Source organism: Herpailurus yagouaroundi, unplaced genomic scaffold, assembly GCF_014898765.1.
Source record: "Herpailurus yagouaroundi ecotype Mexico unplaced genomic scaffold, PumYag 159, whole genome shotgun sequence".
Classification (NCBI taxonomy): domain Eukaryota; kingdom Metazoa; phylum Chordata; class Mammalia; order Carnivora; family Felidae; genus Herpailurus; species Herpailurus yagouaroundi.
This window is the reverse complement of record NW_024412400.1, coordinates 24,606,131-24,628,423: the sequence shown is the minus strand read 5'-3', so window position 1 is coordinate 24,628,423 and position 22,293 is coordinate 24,606,131. Positions and strand designations below refer to the sequence as shown.

General features: G+C 37.7%; 1 protein-coding gene across 10 annotated transcripts in view; it reads right to left on the bottom strand.

The window, feature by feature from the left end:
• The window catches only part of TBC1D5 (TBC1 domain family member 5), a 544,621-nt gene that overhangs the window by 68,722 nt on the left and 453,606 nt on the right, over positions 1–22,293 (bottom strand). For all 10 annotated transcript variants that reach the window (XM_040480115.1, XM_040480107.1, XM_040480108.1 and 7 more), the window contains 2 exons: positions 19,110–19,195; positions 2,141–2,418 (listed from right to left, as the gene is read on the bottom strand). In XM_040480115.1, the coding sequence (XP_040336049.1) occupies positions 2,141–2,418; positions 19,110–19,195 (364 nt within the window). The remainder of the gene's footprint in view (positions 1–2,140; positions 2,419–19,109; positions 19,196–22,293) is intronic.

Genomic DNA, 22,293 nt, shown 5'->3' with positions numbered 1-22,293 from the left:
CGAGGAGACATGGTCAGAAGGCTTCAGGACTGTGCTTACGGTTCATTTCATGGGCAAGTCAGTGAGAGGGAGCAGCAACCTAGCTGGTTTCTACTTGTATCAACTGTTCGCCTTTTACTCCGTTTCATTCAAATCCTTATGCAGGGAGGGACATTTGCAGGAATGTTTATCTTTAAGAGGAAGGTAGACAAGCTTTTCGTGATTGACACGAGGAGAATGAACCAGAAAGAAAAAGAAGAGCTGCCTACACAAGGAGATGTTCTTTCAGCACGGGGATCAGTTACAAAATGCCCTAGTGATACTCATGTTCCAAGTACTTTGCTTAAGTGCTCTGTTGTCTCCTTCTAACTGGGGACTTCGTTTTCATCAGTCGTTCCATCCTCGTGCGCCTCCTTCTCACTTACTGTGATATTAATACTTGACATTTCCTTAGAGATACAACTTTATATTTCTATAGTCATTTGGCTTGGTTCCTCTGAAGATTTAAGCTACAGCATTAAGAGATTCTCTGACTCATTTGCCTGCCATCAGTTAGAATTACTACTGACTATGGCTTGTTATCAAAGCAATACTGAAATCATATTTGGTTAGAACAATAAAACAGTACAATTAAGAAATATTGAAAATAACATTCATTTCCATTCTGAAAGTGGGCATGTCTCCTGGCATTAAAATACATTTACAATGTGTTAATGATTTGAAGTCTCCTTTTCTTTCAATCATGTGTGACAACGCTACATTGAAAAGAAAAGAATGTAGTTTTACACGAGACATTCCTGTGTAAGGCAAACTCAATATTCTAACAGAAACTTATATACTAACTATACAAAGTCTAATACTTCATATAGGCAATGGTGATAATACCCTGTAACTGACAGAAGAATAAACATGCACACACTCGTTAGTGAATTCAATACTCATTATTTTTGTGCCATTGGGGAATAAAGTCCACTTAAGTCTGCCAGCTTAAATGCCAAGAATTTAAAATTTTTAACCATTTTAGATGCAATCTTCTTAAACAGAGTGTATGGGAACATGGTTTAAGGTCTTCTAACTGATTCAATATTACTGTGGTTGCTGTCAACACCGGTCATTGAACACGGCTAGAACAAGGGTCCCTTTAAGATGTGAATGAGGCATGGGTCAGGCTATTTGTGCCCTGACAAATGAATGGCCACAGGCTCTGTGCTTTGTGAGGTCTTAGGATTGAACTCTGTAGATTTTCTGCCATCATGTTCCTATTTCTTGCTTCTATAGTATAGATAGCAGAGTCCCACCACTAAAAATAAATGCAGCTGTTTCTAATCTGCTGTGAACAGGGGCACTTAATATATAGGTCTCTGAAGAGTGGGAAATAAGAGCATAAAGGTTCTGAGTAGGAACCTGAAGGGCTCTCCTACGAGTTAAATACATGCGGGAGACGGAGCACCAGAAAAGCCCGGAAACAGACCACACGCTTACTTGAGGCTGGGTGGCAAGGGCACCCCTCACTCGTCGCAGCACCAGCAGCGGCCCCGCTCGTCAAATGAGAGCTTTGGATGAGGTGGTCTCCCAGGTCTCCTCTGCTCTAGCATTCTAAGGCTCTAAATTGTAGGGCCTGGACTCACAGACTGACTTTGGCTGCTAGAGATTCTGTTTAGCCTTCCCCGTAAGGGTACAGTTCATATTGCTCATGGGTAAAGCAGCCGGATGAGCGACCGCAAGCCTAGGGGCAGCACGCTTTCTTCAAACCGGCTGCGCGGATGGATGCTACAACCAGTGAAGCCCATGCTCTTGGAACGTCCCATTTCAGACTATACATCATTACACGTTAGCAGAGATCGCATCAACTGCTTTCAAGTTCTGTGTTGTGATAGCCTGTGCCATACTCTACGGGCATCCAGAGGACTCGAATGCACATATCCTAGGATATAGATGCTAAAGAAGTACCTAACAAATTACTTCATAAAATGGTCTTATTAAAAACGACACAGGATCTGATATTCCAACTGAAAAAAAAAAAACGAATCTAACAGATTTTTAAAAATTAGGTTTTGCATTAATTTCTATCTCTAGGAGGTTGGTTCCTCACAGGCAGGTGAGGAAATCCCAGGCTACACTGTGAGCGTTTTCGTTCGCTTTATTACGATTATTTCCTTACCTTTGTTCAATTGCACTGGCATGCTTTCCGATTTCATCAGTCTCTGCTGCTGCTGCTGCTGCTGCTGCTGCTGCTGCTGCTGCTGCAGGGGATGCCTGGGGACCTCTGCCAGGGTCCTGGTGGGAGGCACAGCAGTGGAGGAGCCCCCACTACTGCCCGCTGGTACAGGGCCACCCACACTGCCTGGGGCCATTGCTGGGGAAATCAACTTTCTTCCAAAATTTATCAGGCTATTAGAGACCTTATTTATATTCAGGGGAGCACCTTTGACGTTGGCCCTGTAGAAAAAAAATTAGGTGGAGAAACATTACTTAAATTAGAGGACAACTCTATGTCACATATTCCAAATGGTATAAAAACACACCTTACCTGCTTGAAAAAGGCCATTTACTGGAACAGCTACACAAAGCGAAAGTGAAAACGTAAAAGTGATCACAAAATAATACAACGATAAGGTTCTTCGAGAGGTGGCTTATGGAAAATAGTCTTTTTACTGTTCATTCATTCATTCATTCATTCATTCAACAAATGGGGCCTATTTTGTGCTAACACTGTGCTCGGTTCTCGGGATGCAGTTGTCCACAGCAGACGTAGTTCCCCTCCTGGAGTTTTCAGTGTAGTAGGGAAGAAATATATTAAATAATCGCGTAAAAAAAGCATGGTTAAAGCCTGTGATAAGGACTCTAAAGGAGACGTCCAGGGCTCAGCAAGCCTTGGATAGAAGGCGGCACCTGTGAAATGAAGCCGACAGCAGATTTCCCACAAGCCCTGGCATGTGGGTATTAGGCCACATTTAATCTGATTTTGAAAAATAAACGTGTCTGAGAGTCACAAAGTAAATTCAATAAAAGCTGTACAGAATCGCCCAGTTCCTGAGAATTGCAAGTTGCCCTCACCACCCCGACCATCCCGGCTCTCCACATCCTCCTTCCCCACTGCCCTGCTTCACTTTTCCTGATGGCACTACATATCCTATTTGATGGGTTATTATTTGTCCATCTCCTCCAATCCCCATTCGAACGCAAGCTTCACGAAGATAAGGGGTTCTGGTCTGTCTGCTCTGCTGCTGTTGCCTAGCGTATAACAGGTGCTTTATAAATATTTGTTAAAAGGGAGCTGCACGTCCAGGTAGTCGAAGTCTTTCCACCTCTACAGTGAAGAGTCCCGGCTCCTAGCGATGGCCAGCCTCTCTCACTGTGCTCTGGATTCCATCCTCTGACCTGAGATCATTGCCCTTGCACCTTCCTCTCCTGAATCATTTTCTCCTTCTCTGTAGTGGCATTCCCATTAGCATACAACCATTGTGTGTGTGTGTGTGTGTGTGTGTGCGCGCGCGCGCGTGCGTGTGCATGCTCACACAAGCGCCCTTGCTAACTTATCCTGTGAACCCTCATCTCTTCCTAGTTACCATCCCACTTCTCCTTCCTCATGACCTATTTTTTCAAAAAGCTGTCTTATGTGCTACTTCTGCTTCTTCGGTCCTAGGCCCACTCAGGTCTGGTTGTGGCCTCCTTGCCAATGTGCAAAAACTACTCCTCCAGTCATGGATGACCTCCACAGTGCAGAGCTGAAGGCTCACTCTTATTTTATTCTACCCTTGTCAATGCTTAACCCCCTTACCCGCCGCTCCTCTCATACACTTCCTCGCTCGGCTGCCATGGTTTGCCAGCACCTGTGTGACAGCCATCTGGCAAACAGAAGACACCAAGTAAACATTTGTCAACTGAATGACTACCTCCCAGATGATTCGTAACCTTGAAGTATCTCAGGGTTATTATCTTGAAGACCAGTTACGATTATAAATTATTTTAGTTGCAGGAGGTAGTCCCACTCCACAGCAATACCAAAGTTTGTATTGTTATTGCCCAAATCATTAATAGAAGCTTATTTTCTCACATTTTGCTTCTTTTTTTCCATAAAAGTAGGAGATCGAAAATCAAGTTTGAGGGATACATTTACTTGATTCAACTTGAATTTTACTATCATTTCCTCCTCTCAGATCTACCTGACAGCTCTTACATAGTAATTTTCCTACCTTTTATAGAACAGCTGTATCCTTGGTGTTGCTAGATACAGCTCTAGGATAGAACTGATCCATAGTCCTATAATAAAAGAGAACACTATGCTTCTTCCTTTCATCAAGTTTTTCTTTAATGGTACTCGCTAATATTATGGGCTACATATCGGAGGCTTAACATTACTTTGGAGCTAGGACAAATCAAATTTAAAACCTGGAATTCGGCTTTATAAGAGAAAGAGTTGCTCATTTACAACGCCACGAAATGTGAAAAAAATTTTCAAATGATTCTTTTTGTATCAAGTTTTATCTTTAAAGAACTGAGCTATTTCATGCCCTTCCAAAAATTGTTGAAAATAACGTTTCCTAATGGAGATAAGGATATATCGTGATTATACACCACTTACTTCCAGTTTCCCGCTGCTTCCTAATGAAGTACGGCATTCTCAACTTACAGACACTACAGCTTAGCAACAGAGAAGGCACTCAATACATGTTTATTGAAAACTAAATGAAGGAAATGAAAAGAACTCGTAAGTTGTGGATTAGGAAGGCATTCACCTCTGGCACTGTATTTCACTCAGCAGCCTGCATGCAATCCCATGTCTTGTTGCATTTTAGTTTTGCTTGTTTGAAGGCAAGATTCATGATTCACAGATATGAAGAAGTTAAAATGTCGTTACCCTTTTTTATGAACAAAAAATGTACTAGTCAAATTCCCATACTGCCAGCTGTAAAATTTATATGTTGATAAAAGTACTAAGAAACTGCTAGAGCATTATCAAGAGAATATGGTTAATGCATCTTCATTACTACTAATAAGCACAAAAAACATAGATCAAGCTCATGCCGAGCAATTTTTCATCTGAATACCTCTTAAAAGGGGATGAACACCGTTTTCCTTTTTTGGGTATTTTTTGTTTTTAACCAACTTCCCCCCTCATTCACTACCCACTGCTTCCAGAAGAATATTTTCTTCTCAAAACAACTATTGAAGGTGACTCTTCAATTATTACAGATACAAACAACTGTAAAACATATACTTCTAGGACAAACATGCTGTCCATAGTGTGTTTGTTTTTCAGGATGATAATTTTTTGGCCAAAGGTAGCTAAACACAGATCTTAAGTATCTGTAGCAGCATTCTTTACTGGCTGTGATGTACGTTATTAAGTCATGTGTGCTGAGTCAATGAAAATTAATGCGTTTGTCAGAGATCTGATGGACACTGAGTACTGGGTTGGATTAACAATGGAGTGTAACGTGTAAACACTGCTGAAATAAATAGTAAGAGGACTCTGGAGTTAACAGGACATTATATAAATCTAATGAGTAACTAATTTTGTGTAATCAAAGTCTTTCATTATTATTATTTACTACATACTCTTATTAAGTAATAAAAATAGTACAATATAGGAGGGATTGTCTTCAAATTGTTGCCAAGACCCTACTTTTTGCACAGCCTCATTTAGCAGGTTAAATCAGTAGCGATGGGACACTTACCTGAAGATTCAAGAGTCATCAAAACAACTGCATCAGAACCCAACCTGGCTTCACTGTTGGGCCCCTTTGGTTCACTTTCTAAAACTGGGTGACTCTTGCTGCCTCTTGCCACCCACCTGATCTCTTACCGCCTGACTTTCTAACCCACACTCTCCTGAAAGAGCTTCTAGTGTTTCCAATGTCTTCTTAACTGCCAGAGGCATAAGCTGTTTTCATTCAACTTCTAAAACTTTTCTAAAGCTTAAAAAAACCAACCAACCAAACAAACCAAAAACCCAGAACATTATCACGTGATCACGTTTGTAAAAACTCTCCACAGCCACGGAGATTTTCCTCTCCTGTTATCCAAGCTTTGACACCACCTCAGGCTTTCTTCCTTTCTATCTATGGATTTGTTTTTCAGGTCTGATATTAAGTATCTAATATTTGTTTACTTAACTCCTTTTTCAGTAAAATTTTGTTACATGCTTGTTTATATTTTTGTCAAAGGAAGAGTTTTCCATTTATTTGTAATTATCTTTCTCAATATGCTAGTTTATATTTTTCTTATTATTTCCTTTCTGTGTTCCCAAAGGTTGAATGCTTGGTTCGTTCATCCATTCATCCATTCATTCACTTGTTCAGTTCCCTGCCTTTCCCAATAAAAGCTTTTAAAGATATACATTTGCATCTGATTAAAGCAACAGCATCACAGTTTTTCCCACACGTTTTCTAAATAGTCCATTGGCTCAATTGTTATTTAGGTACATTTTAAAGTTTCAGACGGCTGGGTTTGTTTGTGTTTAAATATAATACCCAATTTGTTGTACTGAATAGAAAAAGAGGTATCAGAAGACTGAAAGTGGGGGAACTGTTCTAATTTTTCAGAAGGATTGTAGAGACCACGAACCAGAAAATGGACTGGCTTATTAAAATTTTTTTTCCTAATTACTTGAAAATGGTTGTAGTCTATCACAAGTAGCCAGTATGGGTCACTAAAAACAAGTCATTCTAAGGCAACTTTATTTCTTATGTGAGGTGTTAAAGTCTGTAAGATTTACCAAGGTATGTCAGTGCCGTGGATAGAATGAAAGATAATGCATCCTCAGTTATAGTTGGAGAACTGTACCTCAAGTTTATTGTTGAATGTTCTAGCACCCACCAAAGACTTCTGGTGATGACATGTGTCTCAGACTTGGTTCACAGACCTGCTCACCAGTCCTTTTTATAAGCTCATAATCTTCCTTCCATCAATGAGCTGCATAACTGGGGAGAGTTATGTAGCCTGCTCTCTGGACTGAAGTTTCCTTATCTTTAAGACAAGGGGGCTGGATTATTGATATTTTGGGTTCCTTTTAGATAGAAAATTCTATAATTTTGTGACTGGAAAGAGAACAAGCGCTTACTGAATTTGAGACTAAAGGCCTGCAGAGACACCTAATCTATTAGACAAAGGAATCAAAATATAAAATACTCTCAACAGGCTAGCATGAGAAATGAATTAAACAGATAAAATTTAACAAAGATAAATAGAATCTTAAGCACTTAGGTTAAACCTTTTTATAACTGCACATTACACACAGAATAGAGAGGTATGGGCTAACATGAGTTCACATTAAAACAACAACAACAACAACAACAACAACAACAACAACACCAACACCCAAACATTAGTGTTTTAGTTTGGTCTGCTAGGCTAATCTGAGCCCACAGGGACACTGCTGAAGAAAAGTAAGATTGTTAGCCTGTGTTAATACTAAATGAGTGAACTTTTGGTTTCCAGTCTGGCATGTAAGAAGCTTGGAAGTTTCCACTTTGTCCTAACAACCAGAAAGAGTTGAATAAATTGAAAAAAAAAATCAACAAATTTTTCTTAGATCCATAGCGTAAACTGCTGTCCCCAAATCAGACAGACTGACAGGTGACTACAGAGAATCACAACTTCCTGGAGCAGAGACCCATAGGAAGCAGCACTGGAAGTACAACTGACAAATCTTACTAGGGGCTCAATGGGGACCAATCTGACAGATAAAAACTCCGAGGGGGACCCAATCATGAGGGGGTAGCCCACACTCCTGAGTTTTATCTCCTGGAGTTCTACCGATGGGAGAAAAATTATGCATCCAACAGGTGGAATGGAAGGGAACCATTTTGAAATACATCTGAACATTCTGGTTTTTTTTTTAACAAAGTCTGCCCTCAGGAGAAATCATTCAACCCAAGTCTAACCTGCTGAGGTTTTATCAGAGCTTAACTGACCTGGAGGAAGGGAAATACCCAACCCCACACCCCTCTAGTCACCCTGTCCCACCCACGTTGGGGAGGCGGATGAGAGGCACGTGTGTTCACAGTCTGAAGGCACAGGCTCACAAAAAGACTGACACCTAATCACAGGACTATAGAATGGTTCTTCTCCTCCCACACCTTATCACCACATTACTATAAGTCCATTTACAGCAGTTCCTTTTACCCACTACATATATCCAACTATCACAAAAAATTTATATAAGACTTACTGAAAAAAAGTAGAAAGAAACAGTTTGAAAAGACAGAGCAAGCATCAGAATCAGATTCAGATATAGCCTGCTCTATCTGTTGGAATTACCAGACTGGGAATTTAAAATAACTATGATTAAAATGCTAAGGGCCTAATGGATAAGGTGGACAGCATGCAAGAACAGGTGGGAAATGTCAGCAGAGAAAAGAAAATTCTAAGAAAGAAAGAAAAAAAGAATGAAGATAAAAAAAACTATAACAAATGAACAGTGTCTTTCATAGGCTTATTAGTAGACTACACACAGGCAAGGAAAGAGAGTATACACACTCTTGAGGTTGAGGAGGTTTTAAAAGAAATTCCCCAAACTGAAAAGCAAACACAAAAATGACATAAAGAAAATCACAGAAGAGAATATCCAACTGTGGGACAACTATAAAAGGTATAACATATGCATAATGAGAATACCTCAGAGGAGAAGAGAGAAAGAAAGGAACAGAAGCAATATCTGAAACAATAGCAACTGAGAATTTCCCCAAATTCATGTCAGACACCAAACCACAGTTCTTGAAGGAAGCTTCAAGAACACCTGGGAGGGTGAATGTCAAAAGAACTACACCTAGGCATGTAATTTTTAAACTATATAAAATCACAGATAAATAAATCCTGAAAGAAACCAGAAGAAAAAAACACCTTACCTATGCCAGAGCAAAGATAACCAACTTGTTGGAAACCATGCACGCAAGAAGAGAATGGAGTGAATATTTAAAATACTGAGAGAAAAAGCCCCGCCAACCTAGAATTCTGTACCCTGTGAAATTATCCTTCAAAAGTAAATATGGTATCTCTATGTAGTAAATATATATTATCCTTAATAGTAATATAAATATGTGACTAAAAATACTAGGTGAGTGCCTACATGGCAGAAGCTAACTGCACAACTATGGCAGACAGCTTTCGCTGAGGCATTAATGTCTGGCAGAACTGAGTCGTGTCTTTATAAAATGGAGTAGAACAGTGGGGAGGTATGAAAATTATGCTGCGAGAGGAATCGCTTAAAAAGCTGGGGGGCGAGTCTTATAATATCATGGGAGCTGTCATGGGGGAAAGCAGTCCTTTTGGCATGGCTTTAGAAAACGAAATGTGTTACGAAAGTTACAGAAAACAGTTCAAAAGCTATAACACAGGAAACCCTTTCTAATGTTTTAACAGGCTCTATTTAAAATAATAAGTGTTCCATGGGGCGCCTGGGTGGCGCAGTCGGTTGAGCGTCCGACTTCAGCCAGGTCACGATCTCGTGGTCCGTGAGTTCGAGCCCCGCGTCAGGCTCTGGGCTGATGGCTCGGAGCCTGGAGCCTGTTTCCGATTCTGTGTCTCCCTCTCTCTCTGCCCCTCCCCCGTTCATGCTCTGTCTCTCTCTGTCCCAAAAATAAATAAAAACGTTGGGAAAAAAAAATTTTTAAATAGTAAGTGTTCCAATTCTGCAACTGTGTAAGAGATTGGAAAACCACCTTCAGACACTGTGGCTTTCTAGTCTTGGCCTGGGTGAGACATAGGCTTAAATGAAAGGCCCTTTCCAGCTCTAGGGATTTATAATCTGCAGTGTCAAATGGCTTCCACCACCATATTCATCATATTGTTGAAAGGGCAGGACCAAATGAGAGGCCTGTACACTAGTCTAGGCCCTTGAGGAATGTTGACCAAACCCCATCTCCAAGCTTAGGGGCCTGTTTGCCCTGCCTCCTTACCTCTACCTTCTGTTTCTATTCTGTTCTTTTTGCCCTTCCTTCTTCCTCCACGTTCACTGTCCTTTCAAGATGCTATTCTTCCCCCTGCTCTTTCATTTGTTTCATAGTCTCCTTTTCTATCATTTTCTCACCTCACTGTACCTTTTTTTCCACCATAAAAACACAGAACTTATTTTAAAATTATTTTCTTAAGTGCAAAGCGTAGTTGAAAAAAGTAAATATGAATAGGTGACTTTGGTTTTTAGATAGAAACAATATTCTCTTTCCATCTGTGCTATCTTTCTAGAAATCTACATTAGTGATCTACCCTCAACGGATTACGGTTCATATTTATTTCTTTCATGCTTATAGACATAAATATTTTATTTGGAAATTCAAAACAGCTGTCAGGGTTGCAACATAGTACTTTTCAAGATGATTCTAACACCTGAGCTAATTTATGGTGTACTTTTGTTTACAAATTCTGTTAGTTGAAGACTTCAAATTCTATAAAATGAATTGGTTTCTACCTTTCTTAATTCTTTATCTTTAAAGTTGAGAGTAGCAAATTTGCTTCAATGAAAGACATCTATATGTAATTCTAAATTTGTTTGCTATATTGTGAGCTTTCTATTGTCTTAGAAAACAAACTATCTCCACATCTCAAAGAACTCTAGATTTGATAGGTCTTTATTAAAACAAGATGATAAAAGTTAGTTTGCTATTACTTATTCCTTAGGAGTCTGACTTTTGAGTGAAATGTACTCCTTTCATCTATAAGGCTATGATTATTTTGTACGTGGAAGATACATTTTTGTTACTGTGTCATGAAGCAAAAGGACTAGTGCTTTTAGGGATAAAAAGGTTGGCCTAATGCATGGTTGGATATAAGCTAGCCTATAGGGGGCTTACCTAATTAGGTCTGAACACCATTCATAACATTTGTCAAACTAACATAAGATTAATAAATACGTAGATTGCTGTGTATACAATCATTAGATAAACTCTCTAAGACTTATCTATAGAAATAAAAATTGAGGTTTCCATATCATACCGTTAGTCACACTGTTGCTTCATGCTTACATGACAGAGCTCTAATAAAAAAAAAACAAAACAAACAAACAAACAAAACACCTTGAGGGATAGCAAGCCTGAGTGAGCTTCCCTAGCGGCAGCACTTACCACATGTTGTCATATATTGCTACTGGGAGACTTAAGCACTCCACTGGGACTGGACAGTTGGAAACTTGTACCTAGATTCTCCTACTAGACTACAAACTTTTTCCTTTCCTGATTTCAGTCTGTATCCTTTTGTCATAACACACAGTACCCATGAGTGGAACAGCTTTGCAGAGTGCTGTGAGTCCTAGTGAGTCACTAAGCTGAGGATGGTCTGGGGACCATCAAAAATGGAGACTAAAGGGAGGCAAAGATTTCTTAGGTAGGAAACAAAATGCACTAGCCATAAAAGAAGAAACTGAAAGAAGAAACTTCACTGAAATAAAATTTTTCTGATCATCTAAAGACATCATTAAGAAAATGAATAGACAAGCCATATACTAGGGAGTAATATTTCTAGTACACATATCTGACAAAGAATCCTATCCAGAATATATAAGGAATTCCTAAAATTAAAGAAAAAAACAAATAACCCATTGAAAACAGGTAAAAAAAAAACTTGAAATAACACTTTATAAAAGAAGACCCATATATCAGTGATATGTTATGAAATGATGCTCAACATCATTAATCATCAGAAAAACGCAAATTAAGCCATAAGAGATACCATTTTCATATCAACTGGAATAAATAAAATAAAAAAGACTCACAATAGCAAATGTTGGCAAGGATGCACAATTACTAATGTTATACAATGATGTACAAGAATGCAAGCAATTGGAAACCCCATATATTCCTAATGGGAGTAGAAAAAGATACAGTTACTTTCAAAACAGGTTGTTTTGAAACAGGTAGTTTCTTATGAAGTTAAACATTCATCTATCCTATAGAGCAATTTGTGTTTACCTAAGAGAAAGAAAACCATACGTCTATAAACAACACTAACAACAAACAACAGCATCAAAACACTTGTAGAGAAATGTTCATAGCAGCCTTATTCATAATACTCCAAATCTTGAAATAACTCAGTCAACGAGAGAATAAACAACTTGCTGTATGTTCATATGATGGAATACAACTCAACAATCCATCGTGGAATATGGGCGAACTGCAAAGACATCATGCTGAACGAAAAAAAAAAAAGCTAGATACAAAAGAGTGCACACTGCCTGGTTGTATTTATATGAAGTTCATGAAAAGGCGAAACCAATATATACTGTAACAGAAATCAGACAGTGGTTGTCTCGGGATGAGTGGTTGCAAATGACTGTAAAGGGATACGAGGGAACTCTCAGGTGAAAGAAATGTTCATGCCAGATATATTGTTTTGGATGGAGGTTACACGGGTATACACAACTGTCAAAACTCATCAGATAGAATACTACCGATCTGTGTACTGGTACAAATTATGCATACATTTTTTAAAAAAAGGAGAAAAATCTATTTACTCTGGATTAGATAGGAGACAGTATTAGCAATTTATCTAAATTGGTTGGGTAGTAACAACTCTTTGATATGACAGAAAGAGCACTTCAGACATAGATGTGCTTATAAGCACAAACTTTTAGTTATTTGAGCACAAAAGTATCACAAAGTTACATTTATATAGAAATCAGGGTTCTCTGACATTCTGATTAGCCAATTAACTACTAATACTGATAACCATGGACTTCTTGGCTTTATAGCTTGGGGAATATTATTAGCAATTATTTCTTTACCATATTTTAGCAATAAAATAATTCTGAACAATTGTAGTCTTTATGTAAGTAAATATAATAAAGCCTAATTTAAAAAATTTTGTTGACCATGTAAAATGGAAATTGTTGAGGAGAATTTTATCATGTCTTTTAGGTATTCAAAACAGTATTTATTTACCTAATCATTAAACTAAAGTATTTACTAACCATTATAAATAGTACCAAGTACAGTGCTAGGAATATGAGGATTCTAAGATGTGGCTCGTGACATCAATATGAGTTATTCTACAACTGAAGCTAAAAAGCACTCACTTATTTCACTAATACTTAAATTTGTTCTTTGTGGCAGGTATTGAAGCAACACCAATGAATGAGACAGAAGTGGTCACTGCTCTCATGATGTTCGTCATATTCTAACATAAGATTGTTGGAAGGATCCTTGTGCTTCCTGGAACCCTGCACTTTCTCAGGACATTCTAGTGAGGCCAGACCTGGAGAGGAAGGAGCCCTTCTAAGCTGAGGCAGATCCTAATCCCAAGGAGAGATGCAGAATTATTAGTCACCAGGCATTCCTAGGGTAAGAATGGATTGGATGCCATCACGCTTTAGTCACATGGAGCCCAGGTAAGGAATGTGGGATGCATCTTAAGAGCTCAGGGTACTCTCTTTATTAGAATCTTCTTTCCCCGGAGCCTCGCTTCCTCTAGGATCTCATGTAGGGTTTCTGGCAAGAGGCCTTCTGCAGAAGGCCCATCTACCAGAATTATAATTCTGGATTCTTTCATCATTGATATGAGTTAAGTTGTTTAAGCTCTGATGGGGGTGCAGAGGAAAGCTGGCATAGTTAGCACACAGAATGTTATTGCTGAGCTGATGCGTGGAGAGATCATGAACTAAGCTTGGTATTTTCTATCTCTAAAATTTTGGTGATATGAAACTGCTTAAGTAAAAAGACCTACAGTTGTGGAATGTGTAAACAGTCACCACTAGATAAAGTGACATGTGCTCTGGAGGCACTACTGACCACTCACGTGCCGTTATCGCATCACCTCTGTGGAGCAGAAAGAACTGCACATTTTGAGAAATTGTCTTGTGTCCTTTTCAAACAGAAAATCCATGACTGTTCTGGAATAAAGAAGGTATGTGACTCTACTCTTGATAGAAGCAACTGCAGTATTTAAAAACTATGAAATTCTGTTCCACGACTACTCAATTGGGCATTTTAGTAGTTACAGATTCCTAAATAGATTGATAGGTTCCACTGAAGACTGGTCACAAATTAGATGTACTTATTTTTTTTTATAGCAGCAATTTCTGGTTATTTAAGGACAAAATTGGAACGAGCTTTGAGTGTTAAATTGTCGTTTCGAGCTTAAAAGTTGAATGAATAAGAAAATGTCAATTCCCATTTTTAAAAAGAAATTTGCAAGTAAGTAAAATCAGAGCACAGTGAATATTATGCACACACGTAATGGAAAATCTACCACTAAAATACCTAGGCACTTGCTTTTAAAGACTTAATTATAGCAATCCATGGTAAAGCAGAGACGAGAAATCAGGCTTCTTGATTTCTAGAGATATTCTTATCCATGAAATCACATGTCATCTTTGCATCCTTATCCCTTATTTGGATAAGCAACACAAATAGAAGTCCATTACCATAGATATAGCAGGTATTACGTCCCTGGTTTTCAGGTGTCTGCCTGTCTCCTGTCTATTTTCTATTCATTGATCACTGCTGGGGGTTCCCCCATGAGTATATATACTCCTCTGGATCCTTCCCATCTCTGTCTTGCTACTCAGTGACAGCTCCAATGCATTAACTCTTTAATAGCTTCTAAACAGCTAAGAAAGTAGTTGCAAGGCTAATTATGGCTGAAGGGCCCAGCCAGGTAAGAGCATCTTTGGCCTTAAAGAGTGAAATGGACTTTACCAATGGTATCACAGCTACAGGGGCTTTTGATGATGGGTAAAGTGGTGATACTGACATGGTAAACAAACCTCCAGGCCATAACGTGGTAGTTATAAGGGTTACATACAGAATTGGAAGAATTCTTTGGCAAGATTATCAAGAATTAAGGGTATCCATGCACCTTCACCAGTACTAGCTTGCCCATTCATTCATTTATTTTAAATCATTTTATTGAGGTATAACTGACATACAAACAGCTGTGCACATTTAATGTGTACAACTTGATGAGTTTGGGGATAAGTAAACATCTATAATACCATCACCACAATCTATGCCATAAACATATCCATCACTTCCAAAAGTTTTCTCTCTCCCTCTTTGTTTTATTTTTTTTTTGTGATAAAAATGCTTAGAATAAGACCAACCCTCTTAGCAAACTTTTAATATATATTAATTAATATATTATTATTATAACCTATGGGCACTATACTATACAGTAGATCTCTGGGACTTAGTCATCTCTGGCTCATTTATTTTTTATTTATATATATTTTTAAAGTTTGTTTTTTTTTTTTTTTGGAGGGAGAGTGCATGCACGCATGCAAAGGGGGAGGAGCAGAGAGACAGGAAGAGAGAAAGAATATGAAGCAGGCTCCCCACTGTCAGCACAGAGCCCAAGTAGGGCTCGAATGAAGGAACCATGAGACCATGACCTGCGCCAAAATCAAGAGTTGAGTGGGATGTTCAACTCACTGATCCACCCAGGTGCCCCTATTTTTTCAATTTTCTAATTTGAAAGGTGGATAGCCTTTCGAATGTTTGTTTGCTCTCTGAAATTTTTTCATTGAGTGCCTACCATATTCTAGACACTATTTTAGGTGCTGGTGATATAACGTTAACGAGACAAAATGTGGAGTTTACATTTCAGTGCAAGAAACAAACAATAAAAACAAAAAACAAGCCAATAATGTTTTTACCATTTCAGGTAGTAAGAATGCTATAAAACACAAAAACAAAAACAATAAGTAGAAACCAGAGTAAAGGGGTCCCTTATTTTAGATAGGGGAGTCAAAGAGAAGTTTTCTGAAGAGAAGATACTGGAACAGAGTGAATAGCAGTGTGCCATGGGGATTCTTAGGTAAGAATCCAGACATAGAGAAAAGCAAGTTCAGAGCTACTGCAGTGGGAACATGTTTGTTTGCTTGAGGAATAGCAATCAGGTCAGTGTGGCTGGAGTCCAACAGGCAACAGAAAGTATGGTGGTGTAGCAAATGGGGTTGGAGAGACAGGAGGCCAGATCAAGCAGGGCTTACCTTGTAGGCCATCGAAAAGGCATTGCATTTTATCCTATACATTTTGGGAAGTAACTGCATGGCTCTGAGTAGCAGAGTGATAGGAACTGACTTACATTAATCTGGCTGCTATGTAGAAAGGGTCTATAAGCAAGGGAGAAAGTAAAAAGACTAGTGAAGAAACTAGTGGTGGTGACTTGGTATTAGCAGTACAGAGAGAAAGGTGATTTCTTTCAGGATGTATTTAGAAGAGGATTTGGTGATGGACTTGATGTGTGATGTAAAAGAAACAGGTCGCAGGTGATTCTGAGGCTTGACCAACTGGGTTGACCATTTACTGTGCTGGAGAAACACAGAGGAGTGATAGACTTGCGGAGGTAGAATCAAGGGTTTAGTTTGGCAAGTATTAAATTTGAGATACATATGGGACATCCCAGAGGAAATACTTAGTAAGTGGCATATGAATCTGGAGTTCAAAGGAAGAGGTCATCCTAAGATATAAATTCAGGACCCTTCAGTCATAAGTGGTATGTAAAGCCATGAACCTGGGCTGTGATCCTCTAGGGAATGAGTACAGTGAAGAACAGAAATCTGGACGGTGTTCCAAAATTTATAAACAGAAAAGGAGGGTCCAACAGAACATGGCATGAGATAGAATGGCCACTGAGATGGGATCTTAAGTTTCTTACTGAACTGCATAGATTCTGTATACATTAATGATATTGGTTTTTCAGTTACTTACACTACAAATATTTTTCCCATTTTCCATCTACCTTTTGATTCAGTTTATTTTATTTTTGACATATCTACTTACAAATAGTGGCATAGTAAAATGCACCAGTCATTCCCACTGTGATTTTTCCTCCATTACGTTTAAGATTAAAAAGTCTTCTAGTAACTAGAGGTCAGATAGACACTTGATGTTTGCCTGAGTATACTTTGATTTAGCTGGGATTTGTTGGTGGAATTTGTTTTGGTGTTTGATAAGGTTATGGGTTGATACCTCTTCAAAAGATTCGTCAAGTTTCCCAACACCATTTATTAATTCTTCCCACTGATCTGTGATGTGCTCTTCACATACCACCTTGCATTTAGTTGCATTTCAGTTTTAAGCTTTGAAATTAAAACAGAGCTGGTGAAAAGCCTTCCTTCCAGTCATCACAATGATATTTTGTACAAGAATCTCAATGTGCTCCCAAGAAAATGCTAAAACAGAACTGATCTTTTGAGAGGAAAAATGCAAGGACAGAAGGCTAAACAGAAGAAAGAAAAAACATGAAGTGCCCGCCCCCCCCCCCCCCCGGAAAGGGTATGTAGTCCATTTCTTTTTCTGGAACAAAAGGTAGACATCAAAAAACGTAAAAAGATAATGCATGTATACACACATACAACAAATATTTGTTGAGGAACTTCCTTGTGCCTGACATTCTCCTCAGTGCTCTCAAGCGGTAAGACAACGTGCCTGCCTTCAGGAGGCTTAGATTTTCGTGTGGAAGTTGGGCAGTCAGGTGACACATGTAAGTGAAGTCTACAGCTTCAGTGAGTTATGAACCCTATGAAAATGATACTGGGCAATGGGGTAGAGGGTTACTGAGAGGGAGAGAAAAAGAAAATAGGCAGGTCTGCGAGGCCTCTCTGAGATGACCTTTGGGCTGAGCCCCAAATCACGCAGAAGCAAGAAAACAGGAGGGAAGGAAAGGTGCAGGGCAAGTGCAAGCACGCGAGTTAAGACAAGGGGAGAGTGAAAGGAGAGAAGGTCGCAGAAATAGAAAACGGGCCCAGGAAGAAGACTGGATTATCAATAGTAAGAGGTAGCCTTTGGAGGGGTTTACGTTGGGGTGTAATATAATCTTCTGTAAATTGAGAGTTCTTTGGCTGTTGTGTGGAAACTAATCTGGCGGTGCTGGGGTAGGGGAGGATAGGGGAGAGAAGAAGAGATTCTAGCTAGAAAAATCTTATATAAAGAAAGTACCTAAAATACCTTGTTCTTTTAAACATACCAAAACTAAATACTTGACATGACAGAGTAGAAATACAAGTGACTAGACTATTAAGATTCCTGAGGGCAGGGGTTTTATCTGGTTTGTTCCCTGAGTATCTCCAACACCTAGAATAACGAAAGTCTGGCGCGCAATAAAAATTGTTAAATGAACAAATGACTAAGGAGAATAGCCTTCTATTAGTGAAACAAGAATCAGATGAAACGAACAAAAAAGAGCTTCAGAGAAGAGCCTCATGGGCTATAGAGCCAGGGTCACAGTTATACGGTACATCAAAGTATGTGACAGATTTCAATCAAGAATGGGTAATTTAAAAATAACATAACACTAAAACAGGGGTCAGAACACAAGTTTAAATTTAGCTGCTCTCCCATAAACTTCTTCTCACCCCTTGGACTATGAGTTTCTCTGTGGCAGGAATTATGTCTTCTTTTTAACTCTCCAAGTAAGAGCAGAACACATTATGTGTGTTTACTCCATAGATGTATATTTAGGTTGCTGGAATCCTACTGAAGAAAAGCTAGCACATAGGCAAAACGCTTACGGAAAAAAATTCGGACAACTTGGCAGCATTTATCATTACTAACATTTTAGTCTTCCAGAGTAAACTTTGAAATTACATTCTAATTTGAGATGGTTCTGGTTTGACAAGTTAACTCTTGAGACATCTGAGTACAGTATTATGAAAGAACACAACTGTTCATCAACCCTTTATGCCAATGTTAATTTCTTTTAAAAGTAGAATTTTAATGTTTTTTTATTCCTACAGTGACCCTTAAAATTTCTATGTATGTAATCACAAATGCACACACAAGATGCATTTATAAGCATATTGTGTAGTTCTAAAGACAGTTGGGAAACCCAATTTTAATTTTGTTACTGAAATAATTTAAAAATATATTATAGAACTGCCTCTTTTCAATCAACAGCAAGGATCTGGAAAGAGATAAAGGCGCAATTTATTCAGGTTTATTAGTGTTAGAAAAATGAAGTTGCCTAACTTCAAATTATAACAAATACTCTTCTATTTTTCTTCTTACCACTGACATCAATGTATACATTTTCTCATGCCTTAAAAAAAAACTCAGATGATTTATTTAATAAAGATGTCATTGCCCACTGATATACTAAAATCTCTAAATTCATTGTCACAAAATGTGTAAAAATTCCTGAAAATCTCAGAGAATATCTTTGTGGCTTGTAACTTTCATCAGAGAAAGGGCACTTACCGGCTTTTATTCATGAGGTCTGCTCCCCGTGCTTTGTAATAATCTAAATTTGGATGAAATTGGTAAGTCACTGGTCTTGGATTTCTCTACAGAAAAAAAGAAATTTAAATGTATAAAGCTATTTAAATTACACATTAAGACATAAAAGAACAAAGACAACTGTTTTTGTAGAAAGAATACGTATGATAACAAAGTTCAATAGTTAGCATGCTTGGGTTTTGCTTTCATTGTTGAAGTTTACCTTAACTGATCTTAGTCGTGATTAAACACTGAAATTATCTTATAGATTTTATTTCTACCTGTCTCAAAGTTCACAAAGATTTATTTCTGTCATTAGATTTTTGTAAGCATACTTAATGTACTGTGTTATATTAGTTTCAGATGGACAATATAATGATTCAACAATTCTATACATTTCTCAGTACTCAAGATAAGTAGATTTATTTCTGATGATTCTGATCACTTTGAATATGACTTTCCAAAATACAACTAGATAAAATTATGACAAAACTGAAAAATTATATGAGATGTAACACAAGAACAATCTAGGCCTAATGCCTGAGAGATACAAAGTGTTAAGAAAGCTGCCTTTTGGAGGAAGAGTAAAAAAATCGCTGTTAGTTTTTGATAACCAGAATGCTAAACATGCCCACTAGATGGCGCACCGAGTCTTCTCCAAAAACGAATGTGTTATTTTAGAATTCAGCAATTCTTTTAAAGTTAGAAATTTCTATGTCATCTGTTCTTATTTACGAGTTTAACAAGTACCAAAGTAGTGGAAATATTAGCAGAGTACCATCAAAATAGAAAATCAAACTGACCAATGCACATTTTCATACCAACAGCAATACACTGGCCTTTCTGGCATTTGATAGTATCCATAAACATTGCAAAAATGTCCTGAAATCATTAGGTCAGGTTTGTCAATTTAAATATGTTACCATCGTTTAATGTGTCCATTATTTAAATGTATCAAGTCTCTCACAGGCAAATAAAAATTAAATAAATTCTAGTTTATAAAACGGTTACTATGTTAATATCATAATTAAAACGAATACCATCTCTAAAATGTTAAATTACATATATTTTTCATGAAAAAGTTTGACAAAACTTATAAATAAGTGTTCCAGGGTTTACCTGAACTTATAATTCAGGTTAATGAATAGGACTTTGAACTAGAGCATGCCTTGTCCTCTGAGAGCTCTATCTAGACATAGAAAGGCTTCATTTCATCTTAATAGAAAATTACCAATACACTTCGATATCAATCCTTGGAGCCATAATCCCAAGGCACTGATATACTTGTATGTAGGCGGGGGTGTATAATTGCTAAGGTTAAATAGTTTGAAATTCATCAAGCTAACAATCTGCATCTTAATGGCCATGATGGACCTTTTCTTTTTCTGCTGAAAAGAGAATATTTACACAGCTCAACCCTTTCATATCTCTTCCAAGTCAGCCCTAATCATCTGACAAAAATGACAATCCCTTGATTTAGCTCCAGCTACTACTCCACTGGTTTGGTATTCAACACAGTTCTACAATAATCAAATCTGAATTGCCTTGATGAAGAGGACTGATGCTTCCATGACTACCATACTATTAAGTCTAACAGTGCAACTTTTCTCTCTCTAGGAATTACACAGGTTTCCTCATGGTAGCTGATGACAACCTGGACCCAAGTATAATGGGAAAATAAAACAGAGGTTAAAGCTACTGGCAGATTGCCAGGGCATTCATGATTTATTTAAGAAAATAACTTCCGCAGGACTATCACTCATGACTCATTTTGCTCTTTAGATTCTCACTACCTGGAAATACATTTTGTTTTTGCGAATAAAAAGGCTTTTCTTCTTCGGACTCCCAACAACAAACTAATAAAAGGTTATGTTACTTTTTGCTAGAAAACAATGAAATAAGGGATTGCATGGAGCAAGTTCTTGAAACATCTTCATAAAGAAATGACAAGCAATTCAAGACACGAAGTGCTGATGTATCTAAGCACTTAAAGCCATTATTAGGAATAATGACCTAACTTGAACATATGAATGAGGCTCAAGTATTGCTTTCACAGAGGCCTATTTAAATTCCTAGGAGACTTACTAGTATCAAAGCGAGAGGCAGTTTAAAGTATCTCTGTACTGGGATGAAAAAAAAGAAAAAAAAAAAAGAATCAAAAGATCATGTTGAAAAACAGCATTTGAAATGTAAGAAAATAAAATCAGAGGTTATAGTTGAAAGTTATCGAACAGGATTTTATGAGAAGATGATGCTATTACTAAAACATAAATATGTCAACAGATAGATGATCTGGACTAGACTGTCCAACAGAAATACATCGTGGGTCACAAATGCAAGCTTCATATGTGATTTAAAATTTTCTAGCAACCACATTAAAAAATAGGAACAAGTTTAATTAAATGTAGTATTTTATTTAATTCGCTGTATCCAAAATGTTGTCATTGTAACATGTAATCAATATAAAAAACACTGAGGTTCGTTACATTCTTCCTTTTGTACCGTCTTTGAACTCCACTATATATATATCACACTTACAGCACATCTCAATTTGGACCAGCTATACTTCAAGTGCTCAATAGCCACATGTGGCTTGTGCCTATTGTAATGGACAGCACAGAACTAAATGTCTGACATACACATAAAAAAAAATCGTGTAGCTACAAAAATCAACATGTATAGACATGAACCATAAAAAGGGCACAAACGCTGCTATACATTAAGATTCAGTCCTGACAACTCTTCAATCTACCTGTAATTCTTCCCTTTTAATTAAGTTCATTTTGTCTCTTCTGAATAGGGTTTGAAAAAGTCAAGAAATTTTGGAATGATAACCTTCCGCACAGCTATTTACCAAAATGATAACAACGGTTTCCTTAGGGGCATCGGATTAAATGAGCATAATTCTAACTTTATGCAACTGAAACATTTTAAAAGTAAAGAGACACTCGCTTTTCATATTTAAAAGGATTTTTTTACAAATAAGATTTTATAGAAATATAACAGTTCTGATTTTTCGTTTTTAAATATCTGGACTTTCCTCTAAAATATGAGCTAGTAGAATTGTACATATATAAAGCTCTGTATGTAAGAAAGATTGGACTCCATGACAGTTATAATTTTTCATCGTGCAGGACATGTGATGTCAACAGCTTTAATAGCATGT